This window comes from Apodemus sylvaticus, chromosome 12 (genome assembly GCF_947179515.1).
Source record: "Apodemus sylvaticus chromosome 12, mApoSyl1.1, whole genome shotgun sequence".
NCBI classification, from domain to species: domain Eukaryota; kingdom Metazoa; phylum Chordata; class Mammalia; order Rodentia; family Muridae; genus Apodemus; species Apodemus sylvaticus.
The window spans coordinates 63,002,693-63,020,516 of NC_067483.1; the positions used below are offsets into that span (position 1 = coordinate 63,002,693).

Consider the following 17,824-nt stretch of genomic DNA (forward strand, 5'->3'; position numbering starts at 1 on the left):
ATAAAGCTATATTGAAATTTAAATTATAGTCTTGTGCCTGGACAATTGCTTCAAAAATAAACTTTCCAATTTAAAGTTGTCACCATTGCTGCTGGCAATAGAATCTTATTTTTTGATCACTTGCTCTTTCTGAAGTTGCCCAACGTCTGTGACCTATAGAACTGAGGGCTTGTTTATCCTGCAATTTACAACTAGAAAGCCTAAGTCCTGATTCAGCCACACGAGACAAATCATCACTAGATGTCTGTGGGGGCAGTCCCCACCTTCCTCCTGACTCCGTTACTGAAGACATTTAGTTCATTTTTATTGGGCAATTTATAGTTACTTCTTAACATTTTTATTTATTCTATTGTGTTTTTAAGAGATACTTGTATAACTTTCCAAAACATCATAAAATCATAAGTGATGATTTCATAACCTAGTAAAAATCATCTAAAATCAGCATGACCAGAGCACAGAGTTATGATATTAATTATTTAGAAACAAAGAGAAAAGATGCACTGAACATCATGATATTTTGAGGTGGGTTACACAGAGACAAAGGCCAAGCTACAAAAATGTTGGGAGGGGGTAGAAATCCCAATTTAAAAATTGGCATCATATTTAAAGTAATCATATTCTCTACATGATTATATCTATTTACAAGCTTAAAATATGTTAATCTGCAAGTGTCTTATTATCAAATTTCTTAACTTTCTCCTGGTTTGTTTCAAAGAATGTCTTAATGACTAGGAGCCAGGGAATGCGGGTGTCAGAAATGCCAGTCCTTCCCTCCCATCCCCTTCCATTTCTTTCTAGTTCTCTTTCCTCAGAAGATCTTACTTGTTCACTTGGCAGTCTTTTCAAAAACTTCCTTTGTTCTGTTTCTGCTTAGACAGTTCCAAAAACAAAAAACAAAAAACAAAAAAACAAAAAACAAACAAACAAAAACCCCAAACCTACCACCACCACCACCAAAAACAAAAACAAACAAACAAACAAACAAACAAACAAAAACAACCTATCTCTTTAATGAAAGAGTAGATTGATTAAGAATGGCTCTGGAGATCAGTTTGATGTTACCATTTTAAAGCTGTAATTTTGATACTATTTTAATATGAATCCAGCAGCAAAATAGCACACGCATGTCACATGTATTTGCAGAGAAAAGATAATCTACCAGAAGACAGATTATCATGGAATTAGTATCCTTCACTGGTACATAAAATATTCTGGCAACTGTAAATAAAACAGAAAAATACACTAAGCTGATCTGAGGCTGTCTGGGAGATGCTGTAGACACATCCCTATCTCTGTGCCCTTTTCATCTAATCATTCCTAAATCTGCACACAGTATTTTTCCGATGTCACATTCTGTAGCAATATCCCGTACGTTTGGCAGTCTCTCCCTCATAAGAAGAAACTTCCAATTAATTTGGCTGTGAAGTTTTGCTCTATTTGTCTATCCTCCAGAACCAATCCCTTAACCCCCAACATTATAATTAAAGCAAATTATAATTTAAGGGCATCTGGGGGTGAGGTACTGCAGTAAAACATCTGTGGCTAGACCCAGCTTGACAGAGAGAAGATAATAGGGAGTCTGTTTTTTTATTTATTTATTTTTTAAAGGTCTAGGAAAATAGTAGCAGAAAAAAGAACTCACCTCGCAGGAAGGCCATCCAGTCTGTCCCTGACACAGTTAACCAAGTACATTTTGCAGGGGAGAATCAATTTCAGTTTTGCCAATTAAGCCAACCTGGCCACCTACCACCACCAACTGCTTCAAAATGGTTGACAGATGCTTTATTTTGATGAAGGACCCCCCCCCCTATAAAACTCAAGGTCAAAATAAAAACAAAAACAAAACAAAACAAAAACCTTGATGCTCACCACCCATATCTATTTGCAGCTGATTTCTCTCCCTGCCTCAAAAGACGGTAGGAGGTAGGACCGCAGGAGCCAGCTCCAGGACAGCGTCTTACCTACACATGGTACCCTGGGTAGTCAATCCCATTGATCCTGCTCTAGGGGCAAGGACTGGTCCCACCATCCTGAAAGGTTGCTGGCACACCACCTCTAAGAAACCCCCTGTGCTGTGGATTTCAGCGATCCCACATTCCTGCAAAGATTTCTGTGACAATAAGAGGTGTGGAAGAAGAGAGATGGGGAGGGGGGTAACCAAGAGGAAAAAGGACTTTCAAGCCACGGAACCAAGGTGGGCCCTGTCTGCACACATCTGTATTATGGGTATTGCTAATACTAATTCCAGGAAGGAAGCAAAGGCAGAAAACCACTGCAGAGGTAAATAGGGCCCCCATCAAGCCATCTCCAATACAAGCAGATGCGCCTTGTGCCTCCACCACAGCAAACTGCACCTTCGAAGACTCTCTAACCTTGGGTTTTCCAAAATGAGTGCCATCTCACGCCCCTTCCTCCCCATCAGCTTCGTGCACTCGAAGCTTCTCAGCTCTATTCTTGATAAATTTCCCTAATTGTAAGAAATGATACAAGGTCCCTTCATCCAATCCTCCCCACCCTCCCCCACCTAAGGCACCCGCATTTCCCAGCCTAAGAAACCCACCAAATAGTCACCATGTCGGACCCCCAAGCCGGAATCTCAAAGGACATTTTTAAGGCAACAGAAAGTAACCCTAATCCCAGTTAATTAATTGTCCACTTCTGCTGGACTGCAAGTGGCCGCCCTTGTTCCTGGCCTCCTCCGCCGCAGTACTGGGCGCTCTCCCGCTGTCCAGCTCGCCTGCTAATGCGGGTGGTAAGTAATCGCTAATTGACTGTACTGTGGAGCGAAAGCGTACTAAAACCCGAAGCAAATGGGAAATTGGGACAATGCAAATATTTAGGACTTGAGGCTGTCTACACCTGGTCAGAGGGGTCATTAGGTCACTGTGCAAACACTGTCGCCCATGTTTTTGTCTACGCAATGGGAAGAGTTTGCTTTGTGGGGTACCCGCTTCACCTGCAGAAAGACTCGGGCTTAAAATCATTCTGGAATTTACAGTCACACGGGGGGGGGGGGGTCAACAAAGTCTGGAGGACTCCCGGCTCCCTAATCCCCACCGTATTCAGCCCACATTCTTGCCTCAACCTCCTTTGTCAGGGTGGAGGTCGTCAGGGAGGCCGCCTGCCCTCCCAAGCTTCCTGAGGTTTTCTCTTACGCCTTCTTTCTTAATAATTCTTTGTCATTAGTTGAGCCTTCGGATCTCGTTTAAAACACGTTGCCCTTGTTGTATAAACGTAACCTTATTTTTTTTTTTTTCTGTTAAAGTCCGGTCCTAGGAAAAGCGGATCTTGGAGTGGCGTGGGATGAAGCCTATGCCTGGTGGTAAGGCGGGTGCCGCCTTCTGGAACCGCGTGCGTCACTCATGACCGGCGCGGGCTCACCTTCGCCGGCAAGGGGTTATCATCTGGTCGGCCACCGGCCAAGCATCACCCTCTGTCCACCAAGAGACCTTGATTTGTTTGTTTGTTTGTTTGTTTGTTTGTTTTAAGACTGCGCGGTTCCAGCCCTCTCCGAGTCCTCTCTGAGGGAGCCGAGATTCGAACCCCGCGAAAGGAGCGGGCCGTGCGACCTACTGCTGGCCGCCTCCTTGCTGGGGGAGGAAGCAGTGGCTTCCAGAAGGCGAGCAGCATTTCCCTAGGACCGCGGTGTCCTGCGGGAGCTCCGGGCTGGCGCCACTCTTCGCTTCGGTCTTTACCGCAGTTGGGCGCGAATTGGGCGCGGGCTGCCCGGGAGGTCGCAGCACTCGAGCACCGGCCGCTCCTCCCCTAGCGGAGACGCTTAGTCCTGTCTCCTGCCGACGCTCACAGCCACCGCATTCGGATCAGACCTCGGGCGACGAGAAGGAACCCAGAACAGAAAGCGCGAGCGGAGCCGAGGGTAGAGAGGGGGACCGAGCGCGCAAGCACCAGGGGCAGTGGCCGCAAGCACTCCCGCCCTTGTCCCACTCAAGCACGCAATCTCACTCTCCCGGACACAGTGAGCACAAAGTCGCGGTGGCACCTGCCTACAGGGGCGACTGTCCCCCCCCCCACCCCAAAGCCAGGACACACCTGCAGGAGCACTCGCAGCCTGCAAGAGCCGGAAAAGGAATCCGGCACCGTCGCCAGGGCCACCCAAGCCCAGGGTGCCCGCGGGGCAGAGAGAGGTCGTACGGGTCACGCTCCCAGACCCAAACACACCACTCCCGCCCAACACCACTGCAGCCAAGCAGCCAGCACCAAATTAGAGCCGGATTCCCTGCCTCGCTGCCGACTCTGCAACTTCCCGGGACATTGAGGAACTGCTGCGCGCAGCCCTTTGCCCTTCGCCCACTTCACCCTCTCTACCACCGCGTCCATGATGAGGGTTAATCGTTAAATCTACAGCCGGGGCACAAGGGGCCGCGTGGCTCCCCAAATTTCCCTCCGCCCTCACTGCCATCCAAAAAGGGACTGCCAGAGCCAGCTCTTCCCTTCCCGTTCTAGACCACCCGTTGTCTTAACTTAGAGTTGCTGTCACGGGGGTCTCTTCACGTTGTCTTCCATTTATAAGTCTAGCAGAGGACTGGGCAGCGTCCAGCAGTTAGGGAAGGCAAAACTCAACACCCCAGGCTTGAAGCGCTAGAGGGAATAACCATCTTGAACAGGAAAAAGAAAATAGGCTCATTTTAAGATGTTTGTGTGTGTGTGTGTGTGTGTGTGTGTGTGTGTGTGTGTGTGTGAAAGAGAGAGAGAGAGCGAGAGAGAGCGAGAGAGAGAGAGAGAGAGAGAGAGAGAGAGAGAGAGAGAGAGAGAGAGAACGGGAGTCCTGTAGCGCACTGTAGCGCACTGTGCCAGACTGAAATTCGGTGTCGGAATCTTTGACTTTCTCCCATGTCTACATTCAGTTTTTGTGGGGTCTTTCTCCCGCCGGGAGACAAGGCAGAAACGGAGGGAAGAACGCTCACAGCTTCCGAGAGAAGTCCTGACCTGGAAAAGAAGTTCCCCACCCCAAGGCGGTGGTCAGGATTGTAAACCCTGCTGTGAGGACAGAAACGCCGCTCACGACTTTACTACTCCGGACCGGTTTCCTTCCCCCGCAGCGATTTACCCCCCACTTGCCCGCCAGCAATCCCCTGGATCGCCAGTTTTCACCGCTCTCCCCTTGATGCCGAGGAAGACACACGTGAAGATGGGTTCAAACCCAGGTCAAAGGGCAAACAAAACTCCCCGCCTTCCTGTGCATTTGACTTTTCTAAAAGTCTTTTAGTGCGGGAGAGGGGCCAGGCCGGCGGTATCCAGATGCACTGCGGTGAGGACTGAGGGGCAGGTACTGAGAGGATTCACTCACTTGCAGCCCCTAAACCATCCATACAGACCCCAGAAAGACACCTATATCGAGCTCTCTCAAAATGAACCTAGAAGTAACCTTGCCGGTGTCAACGAAGGAACACAAGGGCCACCCACCTCAAGGAGCAGTGGTTTGAATTTCCTTAGAAAACACCGGCCTTGCAAAGGAGAGCATGGGACCTACGGGAACCTAAGCAGGGGACCCTTTTTTCTACTCCAGGTTGCTTTGGGTATCACTGCCAGCCTTCTCTCCCTGAATCTTTTCGAAGCCAACATCTGGACCTTAGAGGTGATTGAGGACATTTGAACTGTGAGACCAGGCAGGGACCTCTGAGGGGTGAAGCGCAAAAGTTGCCACTGCCCAAAGAGGGGTCAACCTCGGGGACTGACCTGTGGCTGAGCAGCAGCACGTAGGAGCTATAGTGTTGTGGGCAGATACTGGAGGGAGAGAAGTCACACCAGTGGAGTCATTTTCCTGAGGAATGTGTTTTTAACCAGTCCCCAAACAGGCAGAGTGGTAGTTCCATTTCTCCCCTCCTTCCCCCAAACCCCCTGGATTTAAAATCCTAAAATGTCCCTACAGTCTATGGCATCTGGAGTACCTAGGTTAGGGACCCATATACTACTGTCAAGTACTCTTTATGGTGGTGCCGAGAGATAAAATACAGACAGCTTCTGTAAGGAAGCGGATCAGCCTAAAGTTGCTTGGCCCGATGGAGGGTCCATCTCCCTTGAAAGAGTCTCTCTGTCTATCTCTTCTAGGGGCTGAGAGAATCCATAGCCCTGGGGTTACCCCTGTTTCTCCTCCATGCCCAAGGATGTACCCCACACTCTTCCAGCATGGTTCTTAGATCATTAAGCCCTCCCTACCATGAGGAAAGAGATTAGTGTAAATTGAGAGAAGGAACCATTCCAAACCTGTCCTCCAGTCTCAGGGTAAAGCTGGTAGATAGATATGCTTGTGAGGGGAAGGAGAAAGAATTGTGAACTCTTCTGGGATTGTACCCTTCGGTCTAGACTAGTGCCTCCTCCAACCTACCTCCTTTTCCACAGAACCCAAGAAAGAAAGGAAAGGCTGGTGCCCCTTCTCTGTTGGCTTTGCCCTTGGGAATCACTGGAGTAAGCGGGCTCTCTTTCCCTCCCAACCAATCTCCCTCGCTCCTTTTCTCCCTCTCCACCAGAGTTATTTTCTTCTTTGCCTCCTTAAATTTTCTACAGTATGGGTCTAGACTCAGCCTTTGGAGGAGTGTATGAAGCTGAAATGATTTCCGTGTCTTTTTAGCAAAGCAAGTTCCTGACATTCAACATCCCTGAGCAAGAAACAAAAACCAAGACATGTGAATTTTGTACACACACACACACACACACACACACACACAAAGTACCGTCAGAGGAGAGTCCAGAATCTGGACAGGACATCTGTGGAGGAAGTCATTAGACTACAGGTACATTAAGGAGGAGGACGGGAGTCACACGCCACATCCTTTATCCATTCACAGACCACCCTCATGCGTGCAGCATAGCTACAAGTAGTTAAACTGTTCGCCAACAGGTGACACAAAACCTGTAGGCTACAGCCGAGGAACAATCTAAAGCAGGCTCGAACGAAGCTATCTCTTCCACGTCTCAAAAACTTTACAATGAAGCTCAAGACACTGGCTGGACAGCATGCCCTGAGATTTGCTGACACAGAACCCCTGCGATGGAGAGGCAGGGCGCAGGAGGGCGCGCTGCTGCGCCCTGGATCGTAGGTAGTGTCCATCCCTGGGTGAGCCTGCTCCTACTTACAATAAACTCCTACCGCATCACTAAAGCAGTCGTAAGCGGAAGTACAGTCTCTTGGCAAGCCCATCGAGGGAACCCTTCATCTCTCTAAGGTGCCCAGGGGCACCTAGCCCAATGCAGCTGTTTGTGGACGCAGGAGCCCGCAAGCGCGCGCTAAGCTTGAGGACCCGTTCAGGTCTCTGCACAGAATCCTTCTCTGTCTCTCTGTTCAGAAGACAGAAACACAGACAGATTCCCTCCTGGAAAATCTCTGCCACGTGTGCGCACCCGTACAAATCAGAAACCTGGGGTGATAGACCTGCCTTAACTAACTGCAGACTCTGGAAGAAATTGAGAGCTAGCAAAGTGCCCACGCGTCTGAGTCTCTCTTCCTCTTCCAAGCCCGCGCCACTAAGATTGCCTACCCTCGCCTAAGCAAAGGCTGCACGCTGAGTCCACAACTTCGTTCCAGAGCTTCTTGCCGCTGCATTCCTCGGCTAGCTGGAATGTAGCGAGTGCATTCGCTCACCCGGAGTAGTCTGTCGGCAGCGACACAGGCGGCGGGTGCCCGGGACAGCAGCAAATGGGGACTCAACCAAGTGCTCGAACTGCTGCCGAAACCAGGAGTGTGGCAGGGGGCTTCTGCACAGCCCTGCGACCCGGGACGCGCTCTCTAACTTCCCGCCAGCTGGGGTAAAGTTGCACCAGTCGTTCTGCGAACTGTGGCCACTGCCGCGAAAGGTAATCATTTGGGGGACCACTTTTGCCCTCGGGCCTGGCCTGGAGCCGGAAACCTCTGTTGTACCCAAACATCATCCTCCCCAGGGTTCCCATAAAAGCCACGGCCCAAAGATGCTACTTTCTATGCCCTTGGGCCCTCCACGATCAGTATCCCGGAAGCTTTCGTATTCGACCCCAAACTGCCAAGAGCCAAGCCCTTCAAACACTGACTGCTGTACCCCAGCTCTGTGACCGCCTCTGCACCCCGACCCCTTCCGGCCAGCGCCACGAACGGCGCGTCCGGCCTCCCCGCACCCGCTGAGGCTGTTAGCTGTCTAGTTATCAAATTAAATCAGCGAGAAAGGAGGGTGTCTTACGTTGCATCGGCACACCGAGCATCTCCGGGAGCCCCTTGACAGCCCCCTCCGCGGGGACAGCCGCGCTCTGCATCATCTCGGAGCCAGAGGCAGCAAGTCGCAGTCTACCGAGATCTCTGGCTCTCTCCCTCTAGCTGGATTCGGAAATTTGAAAACGATAATAATAAAACCAACCAGGCCGCTGAAGTCACAGAGGAAGCCGAGCCCTCCGGCTCTCCGGGAGGACTCCACAAGCTGGCCGGCCCCCTCCCCCCGCCAGCCCTCAGCCTGTTTTAAATCCCTTTGATCTCGCTCTCCCGGGCTGGTGCACATCCCGGGTTGAGGAGACGCTGTTGCTGCGGCTCTGGCTTTTTTCCCCCCCTCCTCCCTTCCCCGCCTTCTTCTCCCCCCTCCCCCTCCACCCTTCGCGTGCCGGCTGCCCGGGAGGCCGCGGTCACCCAGGCATTTTGATTCATTCACACTGCAGGAGCGGCCGTGACGTCGCTTTCCGCAGGGAAGCCCGCCCTCCAGCCAGTACTGCCAACCCAGCAGCCCGCTGCAGACCCCCGGCTGGCCAGAGTTGGGGAGCGAAGGAGGGGAGTTCGGTAGCCCCGAATCCGGTCGGAGGTGCTAGAGGGCGGGGCCGCGTGTCGGGGGCGGGGCCTGCAGCCCCTCCACCCCCACCCCCCACCCCCGCCGTGCGGGCTCGCGCCCCGGTATAAATACTGCGGCGGGCGGGGCCGCGGCAGCAGGTGGTCCTGGAGCGCGGGGACCGCGCCAAGCAGGTGTTGTCGGCTTTGGGGATTCCCGGCTCGTCCCCAGCATCGGTCCTCTAGGATCAAGGAGGGGGCGGGGTGGGCCAGGACCCCGCGGACCCTGGGTTGGCTCTCCGAGTTCAGAGCTTCTCCAACCCACAGAGCGTGTTCTGTAACTGGATGATTCCATCCATCCTCCACTTTTTTTTTCCTGGCCAATTCCTTTCCGGCCGGTACTAACCAGACCCTACTCTCTCTCTCCCCCGCGTCTGGCTGACGCTGGGCCAGGGACAGCTCGTACTCGGCCGGGAACGCGCGAGTCACGCAGCCGGCCGCCGCGGGGCCGGGTGGAGGAAGGCGGCCTGGGCTGCGCACAGAGGTGGCGGGGCGCGGGTCTCCGTGCGCGCCCACACTCGCCGCGGCCTTCCGCCACAGTCGGCACTCTCACCACCCCGGGTCCAGTCCTAGTCCCACGCCTCCCAGCTGCGGGGCCTCCCAGGTGGGTCTCCAGCCGGCGGGCGTCCACCCAGATCCGCCCTCTCTGGCTCTCAGAGACCGCTCGGCGGAACCGGCTGCCACCGCGGGCACTTTGAAGGATCACCGGCCGCGTGTGCGCTAAGCAGAGGCGTGCACACGGCCCCCCCCCCCCCCCCCGGGCTGGCCAGCAAAGGGCGTGCGTTCCTGTTGTGTTTCACACACACACACACACACACACACACACACACAAACGCGTGCCTTGAAAACTCATTCTCTCCATGCTCATTCCTGGAGGCAATAAAGCAAAGATCAACGTTGGGACGAAGTTTCTAGCACTTTTTCAGACACTGATTGCAGGCGCGAGAAACCTACCAGGTCAGCCCTGGGCTCAGCTACCTCGACACTACCATTTCTAATTTACTTGCTGACTTCAGATGGGTCTTTCCAGCCCAATGGGATCCTGTGTCAGCGGAAAGGGGGTTTTGTTTTTGTTTTTCTGCTAGTGTTTTTTTTTTTTTAAACTGTTGGTGCAGGAAGAGCACAGATAGTAAGAGGAGGGCGTGGCTGTGTGTGCTACTTAGGATCTGTGTCCAATGAGGTCACAGCGACTTCTATGGGTCCTGCCACTAATGAGGGTCCTGTCTTGCTGTTTACTGTGAGCTGTCTACACAAATTGAGAGAATACATGGAAAACCTAACTTCATTGGCAACCAAACACACAGAAAAAGAAAAAAAAAAAAAAAACAATATAGCCCCTACGGTTTTGTTTATATCGGTTTGTTTGTCAGTTGACCACCTGGGAGGAAATAGGGTTTCTGTTGGTAAGGGTGTTTATAAATTGTTCTCTCATAGAGATTGCTGGTATCTTTCTAAACTCTTAATATCCATTTGGGAAGATATTTAAGGATATTTATCCAAACCATAACATTTTCCTATATTTTAGTTCATGTTATTCCATTTTGAATGTTAAACACACAAAAGTAACCTAGAATATTTTTTTTAAAGATTCATGCATGAAGATGTTTATTCCATCACTATAATCTAGAGGGGAAATTTTACCTAAATACCCAACAAAAGAAAATGGTTGGAGAAGCATATTAGATTTGCTAGGTATTATCTCAAGTAATCAGTGACTCTGAGTATAAGATCTAGCAACATAGTAATGCTGTGACAACCAATAAAAAAAATGTTTGTTAATTAGAAAAGCAGTGATAATACCCATTGTTCATTTGGGTGTGAAGAAAACAGGAAAAATCATAGTGAGAATATAAATGTCTTCTAAGGGCATTTTGACAATAGTTTGTCTGTTTTACACTATTGGCGAAAGAACTCAAAGCATTGCATCTGCTGGGCAAGCAGGCATGGGCTCTACCATGGAGTTCTATCCCTAACCTAGGGTAAGATATTTTATAGCTTAAAATGCCATTTATACAGAAATGTATTCAAAGACCATGATTAAGAATGTTATGAACAGCCGGGCAATGGTGGCACACACCTGTAATCCCAGCACTCTGGGAGGCAGAGGCAGGTGGATTTCTGAGTTCGAGGTCAGCCTGGTCTACAGAGTGAGTTCCAGGACAGCCAGGGCTACACAGAGAAACCCTGTCTTGAAAAAGCCAAAAAAAAAAAAAAAATGCTATGAACATGAAGTTACAAGTACTTTTAAAAAGAAAATAGCATAGAAGTTGAGAGTATGGGGAAGGGGAAGAAAAAAAAGAAGGGACAGGAAGGAGAATGTAAGATGCAGAAAGAGGCAGACTCAGGGAGAGAGCTACTCAACAGAATGGAGCAAACTGAATGCTAGGAAGTCACTAGAAATAATAGAATATCTGATAATGTAGAAAATTATATAGTAGAAAGTTGGGAAAGAAATTATAAAACTATAAATTTGAGAATTTTAGAAAATCATAACTAGAAAAATATACTAAAAATATGCTAAAAGTGGTTATCTATATAGCAGATAGTTTAGTTTATTCTTTTTGCCTTCTTAAAGGTAAATTATTTTGCCATTATTATATTCTCACATTATTTTACAAAGTAGGAAAAACTGATAAAATTGCTTTTTTAAAACAGAGGGGGACAACAGAAGGGGAAAACAGAAGAAAATATATCAAAATTCTATTCAAAAATCTATTTTCAAAGCATATTAGAGAAATGTAAAAAAGCAATTTTTTTACATTCAAGATTTTCTGTTATATAGCTATATTTTTTCAGTAATGTTAGTAAACAATAACCCATGTAGTGAAATGTTCAGTAAATATAGTAATTACTCATACATCAGGGATGTCCTGTAACCTGGGTTACACTGCTCTTTCTATGTAGCCAAAAATGGCCTTGAATTCCTGATCCTCCTGCCTCTCCACCTTCCAAGTGCTGAGCTTGTAGGTATATAACCATTCTTCAATCCACTCTCACCCTACCCTACCCTGACTGTGTCTCACTTTGTGGGCCAAACTGGCCTAGTCCACACTATGTATCTCAGGCTAGCCTCAAACCTGTGAAAATGCTCCTGCTTTCAACCTTCTGAGTGATTACTTTATAATCTAAAATTAGACTTTAAGCCAGGCAGTGATAGCTCACGCCTTTAATCCCAGCACTCAGGAGGCATAGGCAAGTGGACCTCTGGGTTCAAGGTCAGCCTGGTCTAGAGTGAATTCCAGGATAGCCAAAGCTACATAAAGGAGCCCTGTCTTGAAAAACAAACAAACAAATAGATACATAAATGAAATAATATTGTCATATCATCCTCTGCAACTCTTGTCCCCTCTGGTATAAACTGGCTGGGTGTTGCCTGCTTGTCCTTTGTAGGGTACTGACCAGTCACCAAATTGGGGATAGTTTAGCTAGGATTGGATAAGGTTGTCCTGGTGCTGATATAAGGAATGCCAGTGTCACATCTGTCCCTTGACTTTAGTTCTTGAACCAGCCTCTCAACGTCATGGCCCCAAACCTACCCATAATGTGCTCCAACCATCAATAATATTCTTTCCAGGCATTTGTTCCTGGGTGAGCCGCGTCTTATTCTCAGGGTTATTACATCTGCTTCCCTTTGGAGGCCTCTGCTTTTGTGTTTTCCAGCAGGGAAACATGAGTTAAAAGTGTTCCTTAAACCAAGCAGTCAGGGCCTGGTGCCAACGGCAATGACAAGAGCAACCGGTGTTTATTGAGAGTTTATAACTGTACCAAGCCCCAAGGTAAGCACTTCACCTGCCCACTCACCACAAGCATGAAGTGGTACTCAGAGAATGAGCAGACTCTTTGTCTAAGTGGGACTGAGCAGCCTCGCAGAGTCCTGCCCAGAAGGAGAGAATGGCCCACTCCTACAGAGTCCCAGGATGGTCAATGGCCCAGAAAGCCCTGGGTAGGACTCAGAATTTAGACCTCTACTTGATTCGGTTGCCTTTCCTCACCAAGCACCCAGGTTGGAAGGTGGTTGGTCTCTCAGGAATAACACTCCTTAGGGCTAGTTACCCTAAGATCCTATCTCTGGGCAAGAACCTTCCAGAAGGTAGGCAACTGCAGACAGGCTGTGGTGGTGTGGCTTTCCTTGGGTCTGTCAGAGAAGTTGGTCAATAGCCAGGCCACAGAATCTAGTACTTTCTAGACACTTCTGGGAACCAAACCTGACATGTCAGTGGATCCAATTCCTAGAGGGGGCGAAATGCAATTTAGGAGAATGATGATAGCTTGCGATTTGTCTACCACTTACATTTTACAAAGGTCCTCCATGTAGTTTATCTCATTTGATCTTCAACGTTACGCTTGGGCTTGGGTATGATTATCAGGAATCAGAGAGGTTAAGTGGTTTGCCTGAGGTCACAGAGCTAATAAGCTGTAGAGCCAACTGGAAATTAAATCCAGCCTTTTGACTCCCCGTGTGGTGCTCCTTTAGCTCTTGCAGACGTGTGTCTTCTAACCCTTAAACTTCAGGAGTTTTGTGGAGTGGGCAAGCTTGCCCTCCACAGCTAGGAATCCCGGCCCCTTTTCCACTGAGAGAGAAAATATCTCACTGCTCTTGCTCCCTGTCACCCCATCTCTAATCATCCCCTCCCCAGCCCCATTCCTCCCCAGCACTTCCATCATTTGCATTTTGAAACTGTTTCCTTAATTATTCTGCTGCTGTTGCAAACCGGCTCTCCCCGGGCTTTGTGGCATCCTCTGATTTATCTCTGTCTGGATAACAGCTCCCCGATTCTCCTTGGGGAATTCAATTTTCATTCATTTTTCTGTTGGACTAGATTGATATAGACCCTCTGCCCTGGTCCATATTACTCATCCCGGCAGGGAGAACCAGGGAGACCAACCCTCCACCCAGCCCCTGGGGAGCGGCTGTCTTGTTCAGGGAGTTGTGAGGAGTTCTCCAATAAAAGGACAGGGGCCTTTGCTCCTCTGCATCTGTCCACCCAGTCCTTCCAGTCATTTGTCACTGGCCCCTTTTGTGGACCCACCACTTTGTCATCTGTCTCCTTCTCTTCCCAGAACCTCAGAGGGAATCTCTCAGCCAGGATGCTGAGCAGAAGGCCATCGCCACTCCACAAACCTGCCTCATGTCCTTGACAAAGCAACTTAAGGGACAGGGAAAAGACACAGTCCTGTACTTGAGCATTTCAGTCTTCCTCGGTAAGTGACAGAGAAACAGAAAAGGGGCAAGGACACTAAGATTCTTTGAGGAGCCAGGGAAGTGGCACTTATTGGCCATGTCCTCAGAGTGCCCCTCTGTGTTTGTTGGTTACTTGGTCCTCACAGATCTTCCAAGATCTCTTAGCATCCTTGACCTACAGACAAGTGAAGTGGAACACAGAGAAATCGGGGGACATCCTTGAGGTTGCCCAGGTGGCGAGCCAGTCCATACGTCCAGGTAGGCAGGCCCTAGCCTAGGCAGCATTGCCAGGCTCCTTTGGGGGTGCGCAGGATTCATGCAGTATACATGACTCAGCAAGGCCAAGGCCTCTAAGAACCATCTGTGCCGCCATCTTACCCCATGGATCAAGCCAAGGTATGATCTGGGAAGTGAATCCAGGGATTGGCCTTGTTCTACTCTCAGAGTTAATGATCTTCATATCACTCAGAAATCTCCAGTGCCTAGACCATTCACTCGAGCATTCGCTGGGCAACTGCTGTCTGCCAGTGATGTTGGGCCCTGGAAAGCAATGACTTGGGGTGCTCAAACCATAGCGTACTTTCACAGTATGCCTGTGAGATAAAGCCAGCGGAGCTTCCTGGAGGCATCTACCTGCCTTCTTTGCCTCAGATGAAATCAGAACGGGATTCAGTAACAGCTGTGGTCATCAACATTCAGATCTCAATTTAACTATTCTCCTTGGGGCAGCTGCTGGAAAGTTCCTGGCTTTTTTTTTGTTTTGTTTTTTGTTTTTTGTTTTTTGGCTTTTCAATGACCAATTGGGAATAACAGAACTCTCCTTGCATGGTGACCCAGAGCTCTGAGGGAATACTTCTAGAAATGCCAGTTAGCATCACAACTGGATACTAGAAATTCTCCTGGATTTTTAATTTTTTTTTTTTAAAAACAGGTTCTCATATACACTGGGCTATCTTAGAACTTTCTGTGTAGCTGAGGGTGACCTTGAACTCCTGATCCTGCTGCCTCCACCTCCCAAGTGCAGAGATTAAGATGTGTGTCACTACACACAGTTTATTCAACGTTGGGGATCTGTGCACGCTAGGCAAGGACTCTGCCAACTGAACTCTAGCCCCAGCCCCGCCCTGTATGTTCTTGACTGAAGATCTGACTTTGGGAGATCTTAGAGTTGAGCCTGTGTCAGGGACCTTCTTTGTCTTTTCCCCTTGGAGGTAGAGATTTGTTCTTTTCATTCATCCTGTGGTCAGTGTGCCCAGATTTCTCTGGGGGTAACATTTTCACTGTCTTGGGAACTCTCCCTCTCCACCATGGAAAAGGCCACCTTGCCTTCCCTCTGTACAAAGGGAATGAAAAGATACAGCTGGTGCCAGGTTCGCATCTTCTCTTTCGGGCCTGATCTACCCATAATGCCTTGCAACTACGCTTTCTCTGATGTGCATTTCTGAGTTACTCTGTCCCCATGTTTATTTAAAGAACAATTTGGGGCTCCAGAGACCTTCTGCTGAGCCTTCCACCCCTTCCCATCTGCCTCTTCGAACTCTTGAACTCAGAGACTCCTGAACTCAAAAGATCCACTCAAGGAACCAATTTGCTAAAAAGCCCCCACAACTCTTTTCTTGCCTTGTTCCTCGTGGAGTAAGGCAGTAGTAGGTTCTTTCTAAAGGAGACTGAAACTCTAGAGGGCCAAGCTGTCTCTTCTGAGACCTGAGGCTCAGTCCCAGAGTTTCTAAGGGTCTGATTCCTTTCCTCAGATCATCGAGAGGACACTGCCCATGGGGAGCCAAGAGGGGAGAAGGCCCAGACTGGCTGCATTTGAGATAGCTGCAGGTGTCAGAGCTAATCTATAAAACAAGCCCTTCATCATCTTGGAGAAAGATTTTTTTTTTTTCCTGGAGTAGCTTAACTCAGCAGTTTCCTCTCAGGAACTGACTTACAACCAAAAAAGTGTAGGAGCCTTTGATGTATGCAGAGATAACAGGAAAAAGCCCAGGAGGCCTATGGGAGGAGACACAGGAGAAAGAAACCGGATTCCTGCCACTAGAACCCGAGGCACTTCAGGGTCAGTGCCAACTCAGCTCACCGCTGGAGGCTTAGCCTCTGTGAGCCTTTACTTACCTGTTTGTGCAATGGGATTGCCATTATTCCAAACCCATAGTATCAACAAAGGGAGGCAGACCAATGAGTCCTAAGCACCCCACGGACTTTGCCAACTGTCTCCGGTGTCTGAGGACAGGGAACACGCAGGTGTCACGGTGTGGCCAGTCCTTTGCGTGACACTGGCTTCCTATGATGAGCTTGCTCTTGTTCACTGACCTTGAAAAATCAGCCAGCCCGGGTGGAAACAGGAGATGGGACTAATGACAACTTCGGGCAGCCGAAGAGGAATGGCTAAGAGTCTGAGGGGTGTGGTGGGGAGAGGACCTTAGCCCTGCTTCATTCATATGTGTGCTTTATGGCTACGGGGAGCTACACTCTCTAGGCCTGTTTTCCTGTGTTTAAACAGGAATGCTGGTACTCAGGTAAGTCTTCTAGTTGTTGTGGGGAATCATACGAGGTCCTGAATGAGAACATTCTAGAGTCTTACACCCCTGGCCCTTTAGATATCTCTATGCTTGTAATCACGTGGGGGGTTGGGTTAAATACTGTAGATTCTGGATTGGTAGGTTGGATGTCTGTCTTTCTAATGGCTTTCTGGGTGCTGCTGGTGCTGCTGGCCCCTGAGCCTCACTGAACGCATCCCCCTTGAGGATTCTACAGCGCTGTACAGTGGCGACTGACCACATGTGGCCACGGAGCGCATGATGGGACTAGAGATGTGCTATAAACATAAGTTAGGCATCAGATTCTGAGGGCTTACAGCATAGAAAAGAACAAGAAACAGTTTGTTAAGATTTTTTTAAATTCACTTATCACAATGATACGTGTTACATTGTGTTAAATAACATCTCTTACTAACATCTGTTTCATTTGTTTCTTCTTTTAGCCTGGCTGATGGGGAATATAAGGTGTCATGGCCCTTCCAGGGCTTTCTGACCTGCACAGGACTGTACACACTCAGGCACACAAACACATAGGAGGCCAAAGCAGTCCCTCCCCTCTTAGCATTTAGCCCAGCTTCCGGCATTCGGTAAGGAACTGATTAACCATTCACTGGGACAGCCGAAGGGGGAGATGCTTACAAATGGAACTGAGGAGGAGGAGCAGTGGGCCCCACACAGACCCTCACAGAGGAGAGACCTCAGCTGCACACATTGCTGATTGAGGCCTGAGCAGGCGGCCGGCCTGAGGAGTGACTGTCCCCTTTGCTGTTGACCTGACCCAGGCCCATCCATCCTGTCATCCCCAGTCCCACCCCCTGCTCTTTTCAAGGCTTTGACAGCAGAGAGGTAGGAATTCCAGGGCTCTCACACCAGAGCTACCAGATAAAGAGCACAGGCTAGAGACGACCCTCTAGGGATTGCCTGAGAGGAGGGCATAGCACCCCTGCCTCCCTGAGCCCTTCCCCCAAGCTAGCTCCAGGAATCCCCTAGGTTTCTCTTGTGGTCCTGGGCCCCATCCTTGTCTTGATTAGGGGGTTCAGGCCAGTGGGAACCTCCCTATATTCTTGACACTCAGGAGGTGGGGCTACAAAGGGGGTCTCAATGGAAGGAAGGTACTTCAGAAGATGACCCCCATGTACCCCCAAGCTGATGTTTTCACAGCTTCCAAGATTCCTAGAGACCCAGAGTTAGACTTTGAGGTGCTGCAGTGGAGTCAGGGGTTGGAGGTTTTGCCTTAGGGTCAGCCAGTCCCAAGAGCAGCACTGGGGAGCAGGAGATCCCCAGGGCTCTAGGCAGCTGGGTGGC

General features: G+C 49.4%; 1 protein-coding gene across 1 annotated transcript in view; it reads right to left on the bottom strand.

Annotated features, from left to right (window-relative positions):
* Lhx4 (LIM homeobox 4) overlaps positions 1-8,244 on the bottom strand; it is a 40,730-nt gene extending 32,486 nt beyond the window's left edge. Inside the window, exon 1 of the mRNA XM_052200304.1 lies at positions 8,169-8,244. Within this exon, the coding sequence (XP_052056264.1) occupies positions 8,169-8,244 (76 nt within the window). The remainder of the gene's footprint in view (positions 1-8,168) is intronic.
* Positions 8,245-17,824: the final 9,580 nt, after the last annotated feature.